The 22,730-nt window shown below is 45.4% G+C and overlaps 1 protein-coding gene across 2 annotated transcripts in view; it reads right to left on the minus strand.

The window, feature by feature from the left end:
• BMP1 (bone morphogenetic protein 1) overlaps positions 1-22,730 on the minus strand; it is a 158,725-nt gene that overhangs the window by 68,956 nt on the left and 67,039 nt on the right. For both annotated transcript variants that reach the window (XM_053367747.1, XM_053367748.1), the window contains exons 2-6: positions 17,787-17,900; positions 12,036-12,197; positions 9,126-9,243; positions 8,694-8,872; positions 7,979-8,084 (exon numbers count right to left, since the gene is read on the minus strand). In XM_053367747.1, the coding sequence (XP_053223722.1) occupies positions 7,979-8,084; positions 8,694-8,872; positions 9,126-9,243; positions 12,036-12,197; positions 17,787-17,900 (679 nt within the window). The remainder of the gene's footprint in view (positions 1-7,978; positions 8,085-8,693; positions 8,873-9,125; positions 9,244-12,035; positions 12,198-17,786; positions 17,901-22,730) is intronic.

The following is a 22,730-nucleotide window of genomic DNA, read 5'->3' on the forward strand; positions in this document are numbered from 1 at the left end:
CCAGGGCTGATTCTTTGACGGGGTGTTGGTGTTGGCCTTGGGACCATCATGTGACGAGCCTTCCTCTACGGCAAAGTGTGAACTTGTTCAGTAGCTGCTCCAGGATGACCCTCTGGCACCAGACGGTATGTGGGATGCAAAGCAGGGGTTCCTCTGGGATCCGCGGTGGAATATCCCCGTTTGAAAGTGCGTCAGAGCAGAGTGGCTGAGTCAACAGTTTTTCCTCTTCATTACCTCCAACAGCATCCCCCCTCCCCTGCTGCTTGTCCCCCAGTCCCTCCACCTGCCCTCTGGCACCAGTGCATTCCCTGCCACATGAATGAGGCAGCTGTTTCTTTCTCTCCCAAGCTCTCCAGCTCTCGCCTGGGCACATGCAGAAGCCCATTCAGCAGTTTTTTCTGTGTCTGCTTGCGCCTGGACTTAGAAAGACCTACTGTGGTGCTATTCAGAAGCCAGACTAGGAGAGAACAGAACATCAGGGTTCCATGCATGCCTGGCAGCTTGGGCACGGACTCCCCTTCCTGTGGCCTCAAAGAAAAGAGACAAAGGGTGAATGAAAGTGGTTTTCTGACATCTGCAGTGTGCGAGAGAGAGAGACAGAGAGGGGATGGGATTAACAATCTTGTCATATGGACAAGATTGAGGAGGAATTAAAGAACCTTTTAATGAGGGTGAAAGAGGAGAGCGCAAAATATGGTCTGAAGCTCAACATCAAAAAAACGAAGATCATGGCCACTGGGCCCATCACCTCCTGGCAAATAGAAGGGGAAGAAATGGAGGCAGTGAGAGACTTTACTTTTTTGGGCTCAATGATCACTGCAGATGGTGACAGCAGCCACCAGCAGACACCTGCTTCTTGGGAGAAAGGCGATGGCAAACCTAGACAGCAACTTAAAAAGCAGAGACATCACCTTGCCGACAAAGGGCCATATAGTTAAAGCCATGGTTTTCCCAGTAGTGATGTATGGAAGTGAGAGCTGGACCATAAAGAAGGCTGATCGCCGAAGAATTGATGCTTTTGAATTATGGTGCTGGAGGAGACTCTTGAGAGTCCCATGGACTGCAAGAAGATCAAACCTATCCATTCTGAAGGAAATCAGCCCTGAGTGCTCACTGGAAGGACAGATCCTGAAGCTGAGGCTCCAAGACTTTGGCCACCTCATGAGAAGAGAAGACTCCCTGGAAAAGACCCTGATGTTGGGAAAGATGGAGGGCACAAGGAGAAGGGGACGACAGAGGACGAGATGGTTGGACAGTGTTCTCGAAGCTACAAACATGAGTCTGACCAAACTGCGGGAGGCAGTGGAAGACAGGAGTGCCTGGCGTGCTCTGGTCCATGGGGTCACGAAGAGTCGGACACGACTAAACGACTAAACAACAACAACATATGGACTTCCTTCTGAGTAATCCCATCATAGACAACACTACGCTGCAGCCTGTGTCACCCTCATGGCACCTCTTCCTCTCCTGTCAGCCTGCATCCTTCTTCCGCTTCTCCCAATTAACACTTTCCTCCCCGCTGGCCACCACTATCTCCAATCCTGGTCATTTTCCTTGTAAACCAGCAACCAAGTGCAGAGTGTGCACATAGGGGGGGCACGGAGAGAGACACAATCTTGTCTGTGGTGCCATACCCTGCTCTTGGAGAAAATGGTAATTCACTAATCCTATGATTTAAAAAATAAAATAAAAGCTAGAGGCCATTCCTGATGTTTTAAAGCAGGGGTGGGAAACCTGTGGTCCTCCAGATGTTGTGTAGGACTACAACAACCATGGGCCATGCTATAAACTTTATAGGGCCAAAGGATCAATTCTTCACCAGAAGCATAAAATCCTCTTCTCAAATAATAGAAGGGGAGGGGTAGCCTTGCCACGCGTGAATCGTCATACTTCTGATGACAGGCACAGACAGGGCTGATGTGTTGTGTGCTTGATGGCTGTCACATCAGGAGAGACCAACCAGGCCTCCTCCCAATGCAACATTCACCTGCCAGACTGCCCGGCCCGGGGAAACGCTACGCGCCCAGGGTGACAACCTGTCCCCTCAAGATGGGGAGGGGCTGAGTCCCATCCCAGCAGACATGGGGGGGGGGGCTGTAGAGGCCTCAGCCCCATCGAGTTGGCAACCCTGCTTCTGATTGTCACCAAATACTAACGGATGAATGTATACCCCAGTTTTTGCAACAGAGGAAGGAATGCCTTTCAGAGAGCTAAACAACAATAGTGTACATATCCCCAACATATATATAATCTAAAATATGATGTCAGTTCCCAATTTTAACTGGAGTCAGAAAGAGGCCCACTTCTCAGTGAGGCAGCAAACCTTCCCTTTGCCTGCACCTCTGCTTTTGGCTGCAGGTAGGGTTTCACCTCAATACTATTTGCCCCCTGCACACAGAAAACAAGCTTGTCAAGGAGAAGGCTAGTCTAGAGTCTTTCTCCTTAATACCTGGGGTGGGATTTTTCTTGCAGGGGGTATGGAAATGCATTCAGTCACAGGAGCTTCCACCTGCAGTCTAAAGTGGTCTAGGCAAGACTCGCGGACGGAGGCTAGAGCTAGAGCTCTCTTCCTGTGGGTGGCTTTCAAAGAGGCAGGACCCCCCACTCTTGGCCCCCTCACAGTTCAACCCAGGTTGCTTCCAGACAATCTGTTTACTGAACCGATTTGTTTGCACAAAGCTTATGGGGAGGTTAGACAATGCCAGGTCAAGCAAGTGTGACTTTCTGGTGCATTTTCCTGTCGCTTTCCTCACCACAAAAAGTCAATTGGCTTTCAGCCAAAAATGCCTTAGTCAAGGGCTTATTTTTTGTTTATTACCTGAACTAATCTCAAAAGCTTTCGTTGTCAAAAGAAACCGATAGAGCGAAATCTTGTGAGAGGACCACCTCACCACATACCTTCACATGCTGCAATGCGCACCAGCATGTTTCTTTTTTGCAAGTTACATGAACACAAGCTGAAACCTCATTGCAACCAGGCTCATAAGCAACCCAAGGCAGCCGACTGTAGCTGCTTCTGGACACGTGGCTTCTAGCACTAATCGTCATTGTTCTTCCGCTGCAAGCTAGAAGCAGAATCACAACTGACCTTCCACACTACTGGGGACCCTGTACTTCTTTGGTATGAGTCTCCTGCTAGTCCCTCTTCACACCAGTGGACATCACACAGCTGCTGGTGGGGGGAGCAGGAAGATGCTGGTCACCTGAGCAGTTATTTGGGGGGGGGATTTCAGGAGGTGGTGACCAGGAAGGAGTCTCCTCATTTTTTAAAAAAATTAGCATTATATGTTACAGCACCATAACCCTCTTTCACTTAAGGAGTTTTAGTGATAATGTAGAGATTGATTTAAATAATAATAATGAGATTATAAAATGGTGTCCGCCCCAAAAGTTTATGGTGAATGTGTGTTGAGCTGTGAGAGGTTCACCTGCCAAATACATCACTGGCCATTAAAAAAAACACCTCCTTTAAAAAAAAAACAGCAGTAGCAGAGTTCTACTACGGGCAGCTACACCTGTGGAGAATGTGGTACTCTTTCATCCATCTCAAAAGAGACAAACTTTCTATGGTAAGAAAAAGCAAGTAAGCAGCACTAGGAAAACCTGGGAAGATTACACACGGATCATGTGGAGCCCCTGCAAAATCTGAGTGGGCAATACATGGCAAATCCACACTAGAGCTGGCAAATGGCTGTTCTTGGGGACATCAATTGGAGGGAAAAGTAGCCAGGGGGGCAGATAGGAGCAATCAGAACAATACGATATGGATGCAATGCTGCTGCAAAGTGCTAGCTTGAAGACAAAACATGATGGGAATGTTGGGACTGTCCGTGGGAAACAGAGGGACAGTCATTTCACAGTGCGAATCACCGGAATTAGCGCAGAGTGTAATATGAGCTCTTCCGTTTGTTCCTGTCCAGGAAGTGCAGGAAGTGTTTGTTACTACACTGCTGGAGTTTGAAGAGAGCAGTCATGTTTTTTGTAATGCTGCAAAGACAGAAATAAAGGCATGTAAATACGTTTCTGTCTATCTCTTTCCCCTGCCAGGGGGCAGGAAAGAGGGTGTGTGTTCTTCTGACGTTTGAGAAGAATCGCCTATCGAGACCTTGCCTGCGCTTGCTGGGGAATGCAGCCAGGGAGGTCAACAGGGAATCAAGCTGGGTGCCTGGGATTGTTGCCAGTTTCTCCTGATATGGGCTTGAATTTCCGACATCTGGTAGCACGGAGCCGATGGGATCGATCCATGAAAGCAGCTAAAGAGGTTGATGGATCGTACTTCATCCTCTGCAAGGAGATAAAGGAGTTTGTGGTAGCGTGCGGATGGAGGCTACAACGAACGGCTGAACACCAAAGCAAACGTTTTTGCTGATAAGCCAGGAGCAACGGAACCCCTAAGGTATGCTGATTTATGGGCTAAAAGAGTGAACGCAGATTGATTCTTCTCTGGTTCACAAAAGCTGCTTTTTGGATAAAGAAACAGCACTGAGAGAGAGCCACATTCTTCGCATTCCTGGGACTGATAAAGTTTGCTGCTCAAGCCTGGAATGTCCAGTTGCTAAGCAACAAGACGTCAGTCTTTTCAGCTACTTCGGAGATAGTTAGCTTGAAAAGGAAGTGGAAAGTTACTAGCCAACACGGAAGTGAGGCTGGCAAAGTGAGAGGCTGGAAAAACACTGGGAAAACAGCGTTTGTTTTGTCTGCTATCTCACTGCTCTTGGAGGGACTTCCAAAGCAGCCTGCGTTTAGCTGCCAGGTGCAAGGAGTAAACAGCCAGCTATTGGATTTTACAAGCTCACTGCTGAAAGCTGAGGCTTGAGATTGAGATGGCTTTGTTCTCTCAGAAGCTCCGAAATGCTTGTGAAGCTGGAGTGAGAAGCAAGAGCCGAAAGTTGACTACCCCAGAAGGGGAAAGCCAAGATGGCGCTGGCCAAATTCCTGAAAGCTTATCGAAAGCTGAGGAGAGCTTTGACCCCAAAAGGGGGAGTGAAGGAACTGTTGCTGCTGTTGCTGTTGCTGTTCCTGTCCTTGCTGCAACTGATGTTGCTGACAGGGGGGGTGAGGCTCGGAGTTATAGCGCTCCCACTGCCATTGCAAGGAAAGAGCAAGCTAAAGCTCTGAGCATTGTTTGTTGTTTCAATTGTGGACAGACTGGGCATCTTCAGCGGAATTGTAAGAAGCCACGTCAACAGAAAGGAGCTAAGGGGAGCTCTGCAAAGCCTGAGGCGTCAGGCAAAAGTCGTACCAAGTCCCAGATGAAACCTGCAAAAGCATTGCTGTCAACAAAAGCCGCATTTTCAATGGAGAACGCTTTTGTTTTGGACACTGGAGCGACGCAACACATGACGTCGCGCAGAGAACTGTTTTCTACGTTTAAGAAGCAAAGCTTCACTGTCAAACAGGCCAATGGCCAGGAGCTTGAAGCGATCGGGTTTGGAACTGTGTATCTTGAGAGTCTGAACTTGACTATAAACAATGTGTATTTGGTTCCTGATTTAAAGTTCAATCTGCTGAGTGTTTCGCAGATCACAAAGAAAGGACTGACTTTGTCCTATGATAGAGAAAGCTGCAAAATCTTCAAAGATGGAGAGCTGTATCTTTCCGCCAAAGAGAAAGATGGGCTGTATTTGTTGACTTTTGATCAAAGTGATTGCATAAATTGTAATGCATCTGAATCTAACATGATTTCTCTTGCGGGTATGATGAAGGACGTCCAGAAGGCGACCAAAGTTAACAGTGCATTTCAGCGAGTGTATGCTGATGTGATTGGTCCTCTAGCACCATCTAGAGGCAATGCAAGATATTATCTTGTGTGTGTGGATTATTTCACTCATTATATGTGGATATACATATTGCAGAAACCACAAGAAGCCTTAGAAAGGTTTAAAGAGTTTTGTGACAAGGTTAAGACTGTTCATGATGCTAACATTGATTGTCTTTTCACAGATGAAAAGCCAGTTTTTCTTTTACAGGATTTTCAGGATTTCCTGGATAAGAAAGGGATAAGGCACAAGACTGCTGTTTCTGCAGGAGCATGGAACAAAAGTGTCTGTGTGCAAGTGAACAAAGAATTGCAAAATGGGATGAAGGCGCAATTGCTGAGTTCACATTTGCCACATGGGTTTTGGGCGGAATCGTTATTGTATTTTTGTTACTCTTGGTTGAGAAAGGTTTCAAAAGGTTTGGGATGTTCTCCTTTTGAAAAGCTATTCCACAGAAAACCTTCTATAGCCCATTTTAAGGTTTTTGGGTCTCATGTTTTGACTGAAGCTCCAGGTGGAGTAAAGAATGCCAGAGGCATTTTTGTGGGTTATGAAAAGGGTCTCTACAGAGTAATTTTGTCTGAATCTGGTCAGGTGATTCTCACAAAATTTCTAGAGAGTGCTCCTGAACAGGAGAGAGAAATTGTTCACACATTTCCCACTGAGGACAATTCAGATGGTGATGATGATTTTACTGATTACAGTGGTACTGAGAGTGACAGTGATAGCTCAAAGAGCTCAGTTGACACAGTCATTGAGAGGAAATCTCACACAATGGCTAGACCTTCACAGGTGAAGGATGAACCACTGTTTACTATTGGAACTGGTTCTCCAAAGAGTCCTGAGACTGAACCAGTGAGCAGAGAGGATCAGCACCTCATACGCAGGTCCGAGAGAGTTAAAAAGGGTGTACCACCCAAGAGGTATTCAAAAGAGTTTGTTAACTCAGCTGTTGCATGTGTTACTATTGTTGACAACTCAAGACAGGTTAAAGCTGTGTCTAGGTCAGAGACAAAGACACAACAGGGAGTTGCTAAGCGTAACACTACATTCCCTAGCCAAGGTAATGCAGATGCACTCATTCCTTGGAAGTCAGACAACCAGGGAGGTACACTGGGGAAACCAGTGGCGGGTAGTTCCAAGGGTGGAACTGAAACAACAGGGGAGTGTTACATGTATAACAACTGTTTGTTTTCTTCTCTGGATCAAGCTATGTTTGCAGCGCACATTGATTCCTATGGGGGAGTATGTTACGATATGGATGCAATGCTGCTGCAAAGTGCTAGCTTGAAGACAAAACATGATGGGAATGTTGGGACTGTCCGTGGGAAACAGAGGGACAGTCATTTCACAGTGCGAAGCACCGGAATTAGCTCAAGAGTGTAATATGAGCTCTTCCGTTTGTTCCTGTCCAGGAAGTGCAGGAAGTGTTTGTTACTACACTGCTGGAGTTTGAAGAGAGCAGTCATGTTTTTTGTAATGCTGCAAAGACAGAAATAAAGGCATGTAAATACGTTTCTGTCTATCTCTTTCCCCTGCCAGGGGGCAGGAAAGAGGGTGTGTGTTCTTCTGACGTTTGAGAAGAATCGCCTATAGAGACCTTGCCTGCGCTTGCTGGGGAATGCAGCCAGGGAGGCCAACAGGGAATCAAGCCGGGTGCCTGGGATTGTTGCCAGTTTCTCCTGATATGGGCTTGAATTTCTGACACTTTAGGCCCCCAAACAGCTGGAGTCACTCCTGAGAATGGTTCAGATATGGATTTCCTACTCTTGATGAAAGGGGTTGACGAAGAAGAAGAAGAAGAAGAAGAAGAAGAGCTTGGATTTGATATCCCGCTTTATCACTACCCTAAGGAGTCTCAAAGCGGCTCACAATCTCCTTTCCTTCCTCCCCCACAACAAACACTCTGTGAGGTGAGTGGGGCTGAGAGACTTCAGAGAAGTGTGACTAGCCCAAGGTCACCCAGCAGCTGCATGTGGAGGAGCGGAGACGCAAACCCGGTTCACCAGATTGCGAGTCCACCGCTCTTAACCACTACACCACACTGGGTCTTTAAAATCCCTCTCAGCCTCTTGGGCTCATTCTGAGGCTTGCGAATGAAACCAGGAAACCTTTCCCCCAGGGTGTGGCCTTCACCTGAAAGAAGAGCCAGGTGCTCCTGCGTGTCAATGCATATGGGCTGAATGAATGTAAGAAGTAATAGCATCTTGGACTCTCACTTGGAGAAGGTGTTCCTGGCATAGTGCATTATGCTGTCAAAATCGTACGTCTCTCCCAAAGACTCCACCTCTTCATACTCCATCTTCAAGAAGTTATACTCCTGCCCTGCGGAAACAGCAGGAGGTAGAAGCATGAGAAAAGCAGACTAGGCTAAGCTGGGCAAGGAGCATATATCTGTCTCTCATGTACTAGCATCTCTCAGGTCTCCTGCTCACACAGAACTGCTATCCAGCGGTAGCGATTAGAGCAGCGCCTTGGCTTAGGTTGCTCAGTGATGCTGACTGAGCTATATGCTTCACTGTTTTTGACTCTGCAGAAGTTCAGCAGTGAAATTTGAGGTACACATTTGCCAGCCTGTCCCAGGCTCTGCCATTTTCTAAGTTTGTCCAATGTGCTGGGCACAGTGCTCTCAGAAGGAGAATATGTAAGCACTGCATAGGTAGATACAGTGTGTGTGTGTGTGTGTGTGTGTGTGTGTGTGTGTGTGTGTGTGGACGATATGGGGCAAAAAAGCAGCAGAGAAGGAGAACACTGGTCAGATGACAAGGTGAGTCGTGAATGGATGAAGAAAGAACAGAGGGACTAAGGACAGAACTCCCATGTTCCACCAGACAAGCATCTTTTGCTGCACTGCTCATGCTCATGCTTGCTTTACATTACTTTGCTTTGTTGGGATGAAGACTAGAAGAACAGGGAGAAAATGGGCACTTTTACCTGGTTGGATGTTTTCACGGATAATGGACACGTGCTCATCTCTGTCTGGGCGTGTGTGCTCATGCCAAAAACCAATGACATGGCCCAGCTCATGCACCACAATGCCAAACTTGTCACAGTTTTTCCCAATGGAGATGGCCTGTGGTCCTCCTCCTCTGCGCCCCACATAGGAACAGCACCTGTGAGGAGAACAAGAGAGTGCCAAATTCACTTGCAAATAGGCCAAGAATGTCTCAGCAAGAAACACAAGTACAAACTTCTTTGCTTTTTCCACCATGAGAAGGAGAAGGGTCTTTAGAAGGTAAAATCATGCTCCTCTCCTCATCCCTGTTCCCTTCCCAGGAGAAGGAAGAACTGGACCAAGGGAAAGACATGCTGCTGGGGACTGATCCATGCGACTTCAGATGTTGAGAAGTTCTGTCTCTGGCTTACCCACAAGGTCTAAAGGTAAACACAATGTAGCTGTCTTCATCATTCCGTTCCAAGAAGGTGACACAGGTGTGCTTCTCCCAGTGGCGCATGGCCTGCCGAAAGACGGCGCGTTGGCTGCCTACAGGAAACAGAGAGAGGCCCAAAGCTGACTAGAGAGGGAAGATGTCTATAGTCCTCACTCTGAGCTGTGTGAGCAATTGAACAATTGTCAAGATGAGCATGTGGAGTATATGAGACAGCATATTACAATTGCAATGGTGCTGTAGGAGGAAGTGCAGGTCTTAACCAGAGGGGAGTGGAACTCAGGACTGCTCTCTAGCATCTGAACAGGAAAGGGCAAGGTCACATCACCAGACTCAGGATTAGAGGGGGCAGGTCTCAGAGGGGACTTAGCCATGTTCCCCACAAGATGGAAAGAAAACTGTCCATGCTGTTTGTTGGCAGAGCCATAAATATTATTTCAGAACTGTACATTGCAAAACAGAAAAACAGAAAACAAAGTCATCTGCGTAGGCCCTGCAGATGCTTCTGTTGAGATGCAGATGACATAACCTGGATGTGAGTGTCAGTGATGGTTTGCTAATTTCTGAGTCCAGAAGAGAGCTACTAATAAAAACAAATTAATGAAAAAATATAAAATATATGACCTATTTGCCAGAGAACCCCTAATTTTGGAGTTTGCCCTGTTGGTTGCCGCATATGATGCTTAACCTTAGAAGCTAGAAAAATGATCACAATCCAGTTTTCAGAGATTCTAAGTATAGGCTTTAACGTTTAATGGAAATTTAAATTTGTCTGTATCTGGGGGTTTTTTAAAGAGAGAGACTAAGATGAGTGAATAAAAAAATGAGTTGAATTTGGCCCAGTGCAGAGAGGTGTCCGTCTTGGTAGTGGAGCACAGAAGGGAGTTTTCTCTTGTCCCAATGCACTGCATGTTCATGTGGAACTTGGTGTTAAATATTCATAGATGGCTTTAATTTCAAAACATATGATTTATTAATTTTAGATCCAATAGTATTGATTGGCATGTTGTTGCTGTCACTGTTGTTTTAAATCGCTTTTTATCCATCTTGGCTTGGTAGCTACTCTGTTGGTATGAAAGTGGCTGATGAAAACCCATCTTCACTCTCCCTAGCTTGCAGGCCTGACTTAAACTGAGGAGTGAGCTTCCAAGGCATAAGAGCAAGCCCTGGTTAAAACTGGACAATAAATTTCTTACTTCATAGCCTGGAATTTAGCAACAGAACATCCAAGTACTTTTTGTTCAGATCACTAAGGAGATGAGGCAATTGGATTACAACTAACAGGGAACCAAAACAGAGCAATAGCCATCAGTGAAGCTGCTCAACATGATGTCCATACTTGAACCTAGAATCTAGATCACAGTTTCTCAAGCCTGGGACTCCAGGTGTTGTTAGATTACAATTCCCAGCATCCCTGGCTAGCAGGACCAGTGGCCAGGGATGATGGCAGTTGTGGGCTGGATCTAGACACATCAAAGAAGCGTTTCTGTTTAAAGCGTTGTAAATTTAAATAAGGAAAAGAGGTAGAGAACGGGAACTCCATGTCACCATCTCGTGGCACAATCTTATATCAAACATACATTGCATATAAATCACTTTTTCTTTACCGGTCTAGCTGAGTCTGTAGTCCAACAACAGCTGGAGACCCAGGTTTGAGAATGGTCTAGACAGGCAAGCGTCTGTTGTGGCCCCAAGCTGCCTCAGGTGGCCTCACCTACATCACCTGCTTTCCCTTTCAGTGGTTCAGCTTGGAGAGGAGTGAGGGTGAGGGTTCCGTGATTTCTAAGATGCAAAGAGCTGGGCAATGAGTGGAAGGAGAACAGGAAAGGCCTCAGCTGCAAGGCCTTCTAAGGGAGAATGAAGCACAATTTGTCCCATGCAGATTTTTTTGAGAAAGGCAGGAGCAACACTCAGAGGTGCCCTTAAAGGCTCATTACTGGAGAACCCCCACTTCTGGAGTAAGGCCTGCTGGGGTTTTTTGCATTCAATATGCAGCACACTGAGTTCCTGGAGGAGGGAAAACGGGATTCATATGCTCTGCAAAGCCTCTCCTACTAGCAGCATTCTTTTCCCTACAGCACATAACATTGTAGGGTTTCTGGCAAGAATGGAGTTCTCAGTTCAGTTCTCAGAGACTTGCACTGGCACATTCTTACCAATCCAGTTTGTTGAGAATTGATTACTCAGTTAAGGTATGGGGCAATTATTTATTTTAATGCAATCTCAATTACCTAAATCATTAAGATAATCAGATATCTGAATACAGATTGACATGGGAGCTACAGAGTGAAGTATGTGGCATTTCTACTAGAGTTCAGACATAGGGGATTTCCCTTGCATATTCCTTTGTAGTGGCATGTACACACTGCATGCTAATAAGTGCTGAGTTCAGGTGTTTTCTTGTGCACACACAACATAATCCCCAAGTCATCCTTATTCCACACTACTTAATCAATCAAAAGCACATTCTGTAGGACGGTTATAATCCATTTTGTACCAAGAATGCTCTTCTCAAGCTGCCTGGCATAGCTCTTAAGTCTAGCACAGCCTTTCCTAGTGTGGTGCCCCCAACTGGCTGGAAGTGACAGGAGTTATAGTTCCAAACATCTGGACGGTACCAGGTTAGGGAAGACTGATGGAGTAAATGAGCATTAACCTGAGAGTACGAGGTTCTCTCCTGAAATGTAAGAGAAGCCAGTTAGTCTATTTTTCATGTTTTGTTTCAGGCGGAATAGTAGGCTTCACAAAATATGCAGTGCAGAGCAATCTGGCAATCTCTCCACAATATCTCTGTCTCACCAGAATCATGCTGTAGGCCTAGCAGTTTGCTCTTCTTCATCTCTGCATTTTAGGGGAGAATCACAGTTTCACAGTGTGTAAAACTTACCACTGAAATTTCCGCTGATCACATAAGGAATGACTCCATCTGGCCACACCCGCTCAAGGCGGGATGTGGCGGCCCGGCGGCTTCGAGGCTGCCCCCGCCCCTGCTTCCATCGCCTCCTCTGCTGCCTCCCGGGTCTCATACTGGTGCTGTTTGAACTGTTCCCTTTGATGGAGACAATAAAGAGGTTCATGAGCACAGCTCTTTCCCATTTTGTGCAGGGAGAATCCCTCACCCAACTTTCGTTCATTGACTTCAGGGCAGAACTGGCACGCAAACCCCACGAGAAAGATAAGCTTGAGTGACCTCCCTATTCCTCCCAAATAGCTGCCTGGGTTTTATTTATTATTATTATTTTAAATAATATTTATTAAGTTTTCCAATTTAACAATCCAATAAATGCCACATTAAAGACATTCCGAATTATAAAATAATCAAACAGTCCAAATATTAAGCCAAATCATAAATCTTTGTTTGACTTCCCACGCTCTGAGGTCGGAGGATTGCCATCATCTCACATTTGTGCTGCTTTCTTAATTAGTCCAGGTGGTTCCCATAAATCAATCCGATGTTAATCCTTCGTTCGTTTTCACAGCCTCTGAGTTTGTCCAGCAAGCGAGTTATATCAAAACAGTATGTTTCTGTGTGGGTGTTTATTTTCTTCTGTGTCTTTCACTTTTGCTTCTTCATGCCAGTTGTTATCCAATACAACACGTCCCAAAATGGAGGAAATCTGGCTTTCTGCCAATTGTTTCAGGCATATGTCCAAACCCTTCCGTTTTGTCTCATACCAGAACAGATAAGCCTGTACTTTACCTAGGAGCCTCAATTCCCATCTTCCACTCTTAACAGTCCATCAGAATTAATTGCAAGTTCATAAGTCTTTCCCACACAGTTAATAACTCACTCAGAGCATGCCTGTTAATTACGGTAAGTCCAAATTATCATCTTAAATTATCATCAGGAGTTTGCTCGCTCATGGCGGCGACTTTGGAGAGTTGCTGCATGGTGTTTTCCACCCAGCGCCCCCTGCCCCCTCATTCCTACCGGATTGGGGGCAGGTGTTGGGCGATCTGTGGGTGAAGCTGCCCACCCGGCCCGGGGGGGGGGGCTGGAAGGATGATTACTCACATTTCATCCTCAAAATATCCCATGCGAAATGGCAGAGATGTAACCAACAGCAAGCCAACCATGGCTGACCAAACCGGAAGTCTCAATGGCTGCCTGGGTTTTAAGTGCATTGAACTGCTTTGCTAATGCTTCTATTAAGATGCAGATCTCAGTTAACCACGATGTAAGTCCTGTTGAGTGAAAGAAACCACTAACCCTCTCACTACTTGTTCACCCTCCTTTCCCTCTGGCCCAGAAAAAAAGTGATGCGTGCAGACAGTAGATGATGCCACTTGCTTGCTCATTGGTTCTCTGTCTGGCAAACAGTGATGAGGAAGATGAGCATCAGCAAGCTCTGCGGCTAATGGCAAAGAGTAACTAGACCCACGGGGGGGGGTGTCATGCTGGGGGTCCTGGAGAGTGTCTTGCCAAAGGGCCCACGGATACTTGGAGCTGGCACTACATTCCTTATCAACCAATAGTCTAATGCCATTTTTCATGTGTCTAAAGACCCCTGCTGCCTGCCAAGTTAGGCTGCGACACTAGATTAAAGATTGGGCTGTTATTTCATATCAATCAGTGAACTTCAGTTTTTCCCTCCGAGTTCATTTTCTCTCCTACTTCTCCTTATCCCCCCTCAGAATCCCACTTTTTGCTTTCTCTTCATTCTCCTGAGACACTCCTTTTTCCTCCAGATTTGTTTTCAGGGGGCAAGACAAGATGGGCCACTACTTACCACACCTGCTATTTATGCAAACAAGCTTGAACGGTGCCACATCTAGTTTGCCCCACAGGCTCCTGCCTCTTCTCTTGGGGGTTTCTGTTTGCTCCACTCAACCAACCACTGCTAGGGAGGCCTTTCACTGCCCAGCCCCTCTGTGACAGAAAGGCAGGCAAGCCAATCATTGCCCAAAGCTTCTTGAGCTTCTGCTTCTGCCACCACCACCAAGTCTCTTAGTAATTTATTAGATAGCTAGTGACATCACAACTCTTACCACACAAATTGAATCCTATGCATTTTCTTAAACCACTCTTTGTCCAAAAATGCTGACTCCTTGGTGTGTCTTATACAGCCTTTTTCCATTTTTGTAGGTTAGGTATATATTGTGGTCTTCAAATCGGAACCAGTGAAGGCGGTGGAGGTCCTGTGTGAGTGTCTGGAGGTGGTTGGAGGATGGATGGCGGCTAACAGATTGAGGTTGAATCCTGACAAGACAGAAGTACTGTTTTTGGGGGACAGGAGACGGGCGGGTGTGGAGGACTCCCTGGTCCTGAATGGGGTAACTGTGCCCCTGAAGGACCAGGTGTGCAGCCTGGGAGTCATTCTGGACTCACAGCTGTCCATGAAGGTGCAGGTCAATTCTGTGTCCAGGGCAGCTGTTTACCAGCTCCATCTGGTACACAGGCTGAGACCCTCTCTGCCCGCAGACTGTCTCGCCAGAGTGGTGCATGCTCTGGTTATCTCTCGCTTGGACTACTGCCATGCGCTCTATGTGGGGCTAGCTTTGAAGGTGACCCGGAAACTACAACTAATCCAGAATGCGGCAGCTAGACTGGTGACTGGGAGCGGCCACCGAGACCATATAACACCAGTCTTGAAAGACCTACACTGGCTCCCAGTACGTTTCCAAGCACAATTCAAAGTGTTGGTGCTGACCTTTTGAAGCCCTAAACGGCCTCGGTCCAGTATTCCTGAAGGAACGTCTCCACCTCCATCGTTCTGCCCAGATACCGAGTCCAGCGCCAAGGGCCTTCTGGTGGTTCCCTCACTGCGAGAAGCCAAGTTACAGCGAACCAGGCAGAGGGCCTTCTCGGTAGTGGCACCCGCCCTGTGGAACGACCTCCCACCAGATGTCAAAGAGAAAAATAACTACCAAACTTTTAGAAGACATCTGAAGGCAGCCCTGTTTAGGGAAGTGTTTAATGTTTAATAGGTTATTGTATTATAGTGTTTTGTTGGAAGCCACCCAGAGTGGCTGGGGAAACCCAGCCAGATGGGCGGGGTATAAATAATAAATTATTATTATTATTATTATTATTATTATTATTATTATTATTATTGGTATGAAGCCATGGAAAACCCAGGTGGCAGAAGGCAGGTTGGTTGCTTAAACTGTTTTGCCTGCTGTCATGTCAAGAAAACAGGCCATTGCATCTTTTTCTTCTAGTGGATGGTATTAAGGCAGCTGCAAGACATGGCTAGTTTATTCAGATGCAATGCATATTTGACTGTGAAAAAGCAGTTTTCCCTCCAAAGCTTTGGCTGGTTTTGTTAACGCAAGAGCAGAAGAAGTGCAAGGGTTTATGCCAAAATCTTTGTCTCCAAATTGTCTGGAATGCTCTCTATCAGTCAAGCTGCCGCCACAGCCTATAGAAAGCCTATTACCTGGCAGGAGAACCTACCCCAAAGGCCCAGGGAGGAGGGCCCAGTGATCTGGCAAGGAGAAACTCAAAGCTAGGCTTTGTACATGCCAAACATGAGCAAGGAGTATCCAAGGCCTCCCTGCACTCCTCACAACATGAACCAGGTCCTTTTCACTGCCTCTTTGCCATGAAAAGTGGGGCTGGGTGATGGGGAGGGCCCAATCTGCACCAGAACGGACACAACGCCCACGGAGGCTTCACGGTCACATTTTGGTCCTCCCAAATGAGGACAAAGTAGTGAGTTGCCAACCAACATTCCAAGTCAAATAACAAAATCCAGGTGTGCCAGATTTGACTGAAACTCTGGGCACTTTCTTCAGATACACTCTAAAATTCTGGGGGGGGGGGTAAAAACAAACCCCAATACCTGAATAGCTTATGTTTTTAGTGAGCAATTTTGTTGGAATTAAATAATGTTGCTGCCTATATAACATCCTCCAGTCTTTCATCCCTTTCTCTTGAGGAGATTATCCCACAGTTAAACAAATGTCACTGTCAAGGAGATTTCATTTAAAAAACCACCCTGGGTAATAAATCTTCCAATTGTTCCCTCTCTGCTAAAGAAATGCAGACAGTTACATGGGTGTTCTTGAGGATGGCTGAGAAGCAGACCCATGTGAACCCAGTTACCTTTGTCCTGTGCCTGATGAACCTGGATCCTGTCAATATTATCCATGGACCTGAGCCAGGCTGGCTGCACCCTCTTCCAGGCTCTCCCAAAGTAACAGCAGCTGAGCTAACAGTGGTCTCCTGACCCTTGACTTTCAACAGAAGCATGATGAATATAATGCAACCCTATAACACTTTCTTTATCTTTGCTGCACTGACTTTCCTCATCTCCATTCAGTCTCATTTTAGAAATCCTTTAGCTAAGACTACAGTGAAAACTAAAATGAGTCTACAGAATGGAAGAAACAGAAATCAGGTTTGGAAATGGAGCATCACAAAGCACATCCCAGCTGTCAACTACTGAATTCACAGGAAAGGCCTCCTGAGTTCTGCCTTCTGGAAAAAGGGTTAGTTTGCACAATCAGCAGAATCAAGGAGCAAAGTTTTTTTTCTAGACTGTCCCCAAAAGAAAATGAATTAGATACCATTTGCAAAATGGGTTTTAATGCAACAAAAACAAAACCATATTTTCCATCCTGTGCAACTCACCTGTTGCAAGTGTAGCAGATACATTTTTGAAATACATGTGGTGAGACTATAGAAAACTTTAGAAATTCTTTCACGGTGGTTCAGAAATAATCTGCGTAATGAAAATTGCACAGTCCAGTTCAGTTACAATTCTGCTATATCTAAAAATTCTGGTTAAATTTGAAATACAAATATACAGGGTCAACCTGGGCCCTGCTAAGCCTATATGGTCATCCTACCCAGCAGCTGTTTTATGCACACAGTAGGGCAGCCTAATAATGGGTCAACATGTGGGACACTCTATGCCACTTTGGGGTCTCTTTTGTAGAAGCGGCTGGGACCGTTGTGCATATATTTGTTGCTTTCAATAAGACTCATGGGGACCATGTGGCCTAAACAGATGTGAAGGTATAACATGTGTTGATAGATCAGTGCTAGAAGTGTGCCAAAGTTCCCTGCATGAGTGTGGGGAAGGGGAATCTTAAGCACACCCTGAACAATAGGTGTGGGTTAGGGTTTTGGAGAGTGTGGTGGGTCACTCCTTTGCTTAACAATATAAAATGTTAATATGCAAGCTAGCTGACAATAATTGACAGTAACTGGTGGGTGTAAGCTGCCCAGAGTGGCTGGGGAAACCCAGCCAGCTGGGCAGGGCATCACCATCATCATCATCACGTGGGTGGGAGATGGGGGTCCCTCACCTCCTCTTCCTCGATTGAACAGTCAGTAACCCTGAGGCAAGATGCCTACTTCAATGGGCAATTATCAGTTCACAGAGTTTTCAGTCAGTTCTGAAACCGTTATAATGACTGTAAACATTACTATTATTTTTTAAAAGCTAAAGAACCAGACTGAGAATAGCTAAAAACTTGAAAGTGAGAACTGAAGCGAAACTGTACAAGTGATGAGTAATCCAAACTAGTACTGAGAATCAGATTCTACCCCGGGCCGTGTGTCAAGACATGCTATCCAAGTTCCAGTACAATAAGTCTGCTCATTTGCTACCAGAAACACGGAAGTCACAGGTTTGTCTCTGTGTGTGCATTGTCTGAGTCCTTGTTGTATGGAGATGTGGAACTGTACCTGAGGAGTTAGTGGCAGTTCTCTCAATGGTGTGCCGTGTGAGATCCACAACCCGATCCACCTGGAACATCTTGAGGTCTTCTTCGTCCAAGGCAATGTCTCCTAAAAAGGCAGCTGTGGAGGGTGGAGAGAGAGAGAACTTGTGAGGAAGAAGTACAGTTCTGGTTGCTTTGTCTAGACCTTGAAGGAATGTGTGGTTTCTTTTTATGGATGGGAAAGCAGGACACATTCGCCCGCTTTGCATGTGATTTGTGTGAGAAACACCACGGTCACCAAGGGGAAGGGGGAGAAGGGGACCAGTATGGGGAAGCAGGAAACAAAAGACCTCAAATGCACATTAGAAACAGTTTATTGAGGCAAAGACAATGTGTTTTTGAGGGTTATGCACACACTGGACTGTTAATGTGCTGATGGATTTCACAGATCTGGGATAGCTCAGTCAGTAGAGCATGTGATACTTAATCTCAGGGTTGTGGGTTTGAGGTCCATGTTAGGCAAAAGATTTCCTGCACTGCAGGGGGCTGCACTAGATGACTCTCATGGTCCCTTCCAACTCTACAATTCTATGATCCCAGTTTTGCACAAACCTGCCCTATATATAGTGTGTCATTGGAAGCATGAGGGCTGTTGCAGCTGTGCACCTTTAACTTTTTTTAAAAATTGAAATACAAGAGCAGTTCTGTGCCGAATAGCCATTAGAAAGGGTTTGATTGTCTTAATTTATATAGTTCATCTATGCTGAAGATCAGGACGCAGGTGGTGCTGTGGGTTAAACCACAGAGCCTAGGACTTGCCGATCAGAAGGTCGGCGGTTCGAATCCCTGCAACAGGGTGAGCTCCTGTTGCTTGGTCCCTGCTCCTGCCAACCTAGCAGTTCGAAAGCAACTCAAAGTGCAAGTAGATAAATAGGTACTGCTCCAGCGGGAAGGTAAATGGCGTTTCCTTGTGCTGCTCTGGTTCGCCAGAAGCGGCTTAGTCATGCTGGCCACATGACCCAGAAGCTGTACACTGGCTCCCTCGGCCAGTAAAGTGAGATGAGCGCCGCAACCCCAGAGTCGGTCACGACTGGACCTAATGGTCAGGGGTCCCTTTACCTTTACCTATGCTGAAGATCTGTCCTTTCCATTTGCACTTTTGTGCACGTTCAACCAGACAAGCACTTTCAACTGAACACTTTCTCACTGTTTCACATTCACACTAGTGTTCAATGTTCAATGGGGTGTATTTGTACTGTGTGCCCCCTCAGCTAGTACTTCTCCATCCTCCCTCAGTTCCAGAAACCTGAGCTCCATTGTAGGCAACGGCACAGGTATTTGTTTATCTGTGTACACAGCCAATTTGTTTAATTTGTTGAGATTGAATTTTTTCAATATATCAGACTTGCAGAAAACAGCAGAAGCCCACTGAAGAGCACCTCATCAAAACCCCAGCCTTGAAGACTTTTGTCTTGTTCTCTGATTGTACTTTTTAAACTTGCTAATTCAGCATATTCCATCAATTTCCATTCCCTTTCGTAGATACTGCATCCTCCTGCCATTTGGGGGCATAGTACTCTCGCTGCCGTAGTTGCATATAGAAACAAATTCCTTTGATTCTTTGCTCCATCTGATCCAGTTATCCCTAAAAGAAAAGCTTCTGGTCTTTTGGGGAGGGTCCTCTTCAAAAAACATTTCATTATGTATCATCTCCCAAAATCCCTGAGTTACTCTGCAAGTCCACCACATGTGGTAAAATGTACCTCACTTTCTTCTTCTTTCTTCTTCTTAGTAAATAATGATGTTTGATACACAATCAGCTTGGCAGCAAATTGTAATAAACCTACACTGATAAAAGACAACAGGAAGCATCTACTAGCATGCACACTGAGCAGTGCAAACAGTGCACATGCAAGTCAGGAGTAGAATGCGACAGCTGTAAACTGGTCAGACTTTAATTCCCCCAAGACCCCTGCAAAGTCCCTGAATATCGCAATCTGTTTCTGTCTTTTGCTTGAAGCAGCATCTGATAACTCTCCAAGCTACTTTTGGATAAGAGAATTCCAAAATAAAGCCTGAAGAAATGTATTACTAATATCTTCGTCCCGTTAATAGAATGTGATACAGCTTCAAAAGAAGAGCACCAAAAACCTTCATTAACTGAACTGGCTTTTTTGCAGCTGTATCACATTTGTGGCTCAGGCATCCTGTGATCAACCAGGATCTGCAGATCTCCATCCTCCTTCTGCTGCTCCCAGCCCAGCAGTCTCTAACCAGTAAGAAAAAAATGCATGATTAATCCCCAAATGCATGACCTTACAGTTTATACTATTCCATTTCATTCCATTTCTATGACTCTAGTTCATGAGATCATCTGCTTTTCCTTGCAGAATTCCTAGATCTTTATTGTATTAAAATATTTTCTAAATTTTGTTTTTCCAGATTTCATCAACACACTTCTACTTCCGTCCACAGACTGTTTGCTAAAATGTAAATTTTAGTCCCTACTGAACTTAAATTAGTTAATTCTTTCTAACTTTAAAACTTGCTTATAGCATAAAACTCTTGTCATTTTACCTTTAGTTAGTTTCTGTAGGGCCTGGATCTCGTTTCCCTGTTTAAATAGTAACATTAATATTGTGTGGTATAAAATGCTTTACTGAAATCCAGGCATATTGTATGTATCAATTACAACTCCTCTCTGTCCAGTGAATAGCTCTCATATAAAAAAGGATGAAACCATGATCTTGTGTCCTGCATCTTCAAGGAAACCACACTACTATATGTCACATTAGGTAGGTTTTTTTTATTCCTTTAGTATTTATTTCAGAGACTTGCTTTAAGGGATATAGTTTAAGTCCTGTATGTTTGGGGAGGGGTCCATAGTGTTGGGATCTTGACCAAAGTCCAGGCCTTTTCCCTGAATTCTGAAAAGCACTTTAAAAAACACAACTACTATTTACAGAGAAATAAATGAAGGCACACTTGTTGCTTAAGAATTGTACTAGCTATATTTTAAACATGCTGTCTAATAATACTGCTTCCATTTGTTCTCTAGGGCAGTGTACTATGGCCACTGGCAATGTTGAGTTCTACCCCAGAGTTCTACCCTAGTTTCAACTGCAGGGTGCTCTGGTAGGTTGGGTTTTCAATGGATAACTAAGCCATCCAATCATTTTGTCTTGCCGTCTTCAAATAAATTCAGGGCAGCAGACCTTGTCCTCTCACAACAACCCTGCAACCTGAGCAGATATCTGAACTCACTTCTCCCTAGATCAGAGCTTTCCAAACTTTTCACGTTGGTGACATACTTTTTAGACATGTATCGTTTTGTGACACAGTAATTCAGTTTTACTAGCAAACCAGAGGTTAAACTAACCCTTTTCCAGCCCCGGGAGGAACGTTTGCGTGACACACCTACACACAGCAGCCAATTCACTAATGTGGTGCGACAAACAGTTTGGAAAGCTCTGCCCTAGATTAAGACCACTTGCTACAGAATGCATTGTCCAGATTTGCTTTCCCTCCTACCACCTCCATATTAAGATGGATCTAATAAGACAGACCACTGGAAAATATAAATGCTATAGCCTCCCGCCACCAATTCCCAACCTGCCCAGAAGGATACTTTGATACCATTATCAAATGCTGCAGAGAGATTCGGGATAATTATTAAATTTACACTCCCCCTGTCCTCCTCCTCCTCCTCCTTCATCACGACAACCAAGGCAATTTCAGGCTCTGCAGAGCAGTGAAGCTTCAGTTTCAGGTTCCCATGACTGCACAATGGCCTGCCAACAACTTCTAAATCTTATTTCCACAACCCAAAGTGCTTTTCAAAAATAAAAATCAATGCTGATAGTTTTTCCCCAATGTAGACATTCCAGATAATGAATGCTATCCTGAGCAATATCATCAGGGATGCAAGGAATGTAGACAATATAGCTCAAGGTCTCTTTATGTAGGGGTTTCGTCTCAAAGACTGGGATGAATTGGCTTTATCATCAGATGGTGTGTGTGTGGAGGGTGTGTGGAGTAGCTAATCTAGGGGTAATATTTGCTCTCTCCTTTTGAGAGCTTGTTTCTTCCAACCCTCAGGATGAGGTGAGGAATAAAAGTTTCGCTTCAGCAAAGCTACACCTTCGAAAGAATGCCAGAGCCCCATCCTTCTCATCTGCCTTTATATGAGAGCACAATGCATGCAGGGAGGCAGCTGCCATGACTGATAGTGCCTGAGTACCCCATCAGCTCACTGGCTCTGCTGGCAGCTACAGTGTTTGAACATCTGGCTCCCAGAAAGACTGCTTAGAGATCTTTTTTTTAAAAAAATACTACACAAATTGTTTTAACCTTGAACTTCTTTTGCAAATTCCCTTTCTAGTACACCCTCCTATTTTTCTCTCTGCACACACATGCTGCTGAGCCAATCTGAGCTCATACAGCCAAGGGATACTCAAATAACCTCCTATTCATTTGCCACACAAAGTATCAAAACCATATGGTCTAGCTGAAAGAAATGGATAACAAGCCCTGCTCCCTGGGAGAGAACCTGGACTCAGTTCCCTCCTCCCATAGCCCAATTCAGGGACACTTCCCCACTCTAGGCAACTAATACCAGAGGACTCAAAGTTCAGAGTGTGTATGCAAAGGTCCACATTCTGCAATCAGCAACACTGAATTCTGTAATCAAAATAACACATGTTCCCATTTGCTCCCCCCTCCCAATCTACAAGTTGTGTCATTTTAAGACTTGAAGCATGTCTGTGTAACTCTGGTGGGCCAATCTCAGAAGTCTAAGCTTTGCCTGAGCTCACAACCCACTGGAGGAGGCTGCTGGTGAGCCTGATGCTCACAGGTGCCATTCCCTACACTTAAAACCTCTCAACTCTCCCTTGGCAACTGAGGGTGAAACAGGACTTCTTAACTAATCCAGCTGGGGCTGCCAGCTGCTGGTTTCAAATCTGGATAC

The sequence above is a fragment of the Podarcis raffonei genome, chromosome 15, assembly GCF_027172205.1.
Source record: "Podarcis raffonei isolate rPodRaf1 chromosome 15, rPodRaf1.pri, whole genome shotgun sequence".
Classification (NCBI taxonomy): domain Eukaryota; kingdom Metazoa; phylum Chordata; class Lepidosauria; order Squamata; family Lacertidae; genus Podarcis; species Podarcis raffonei.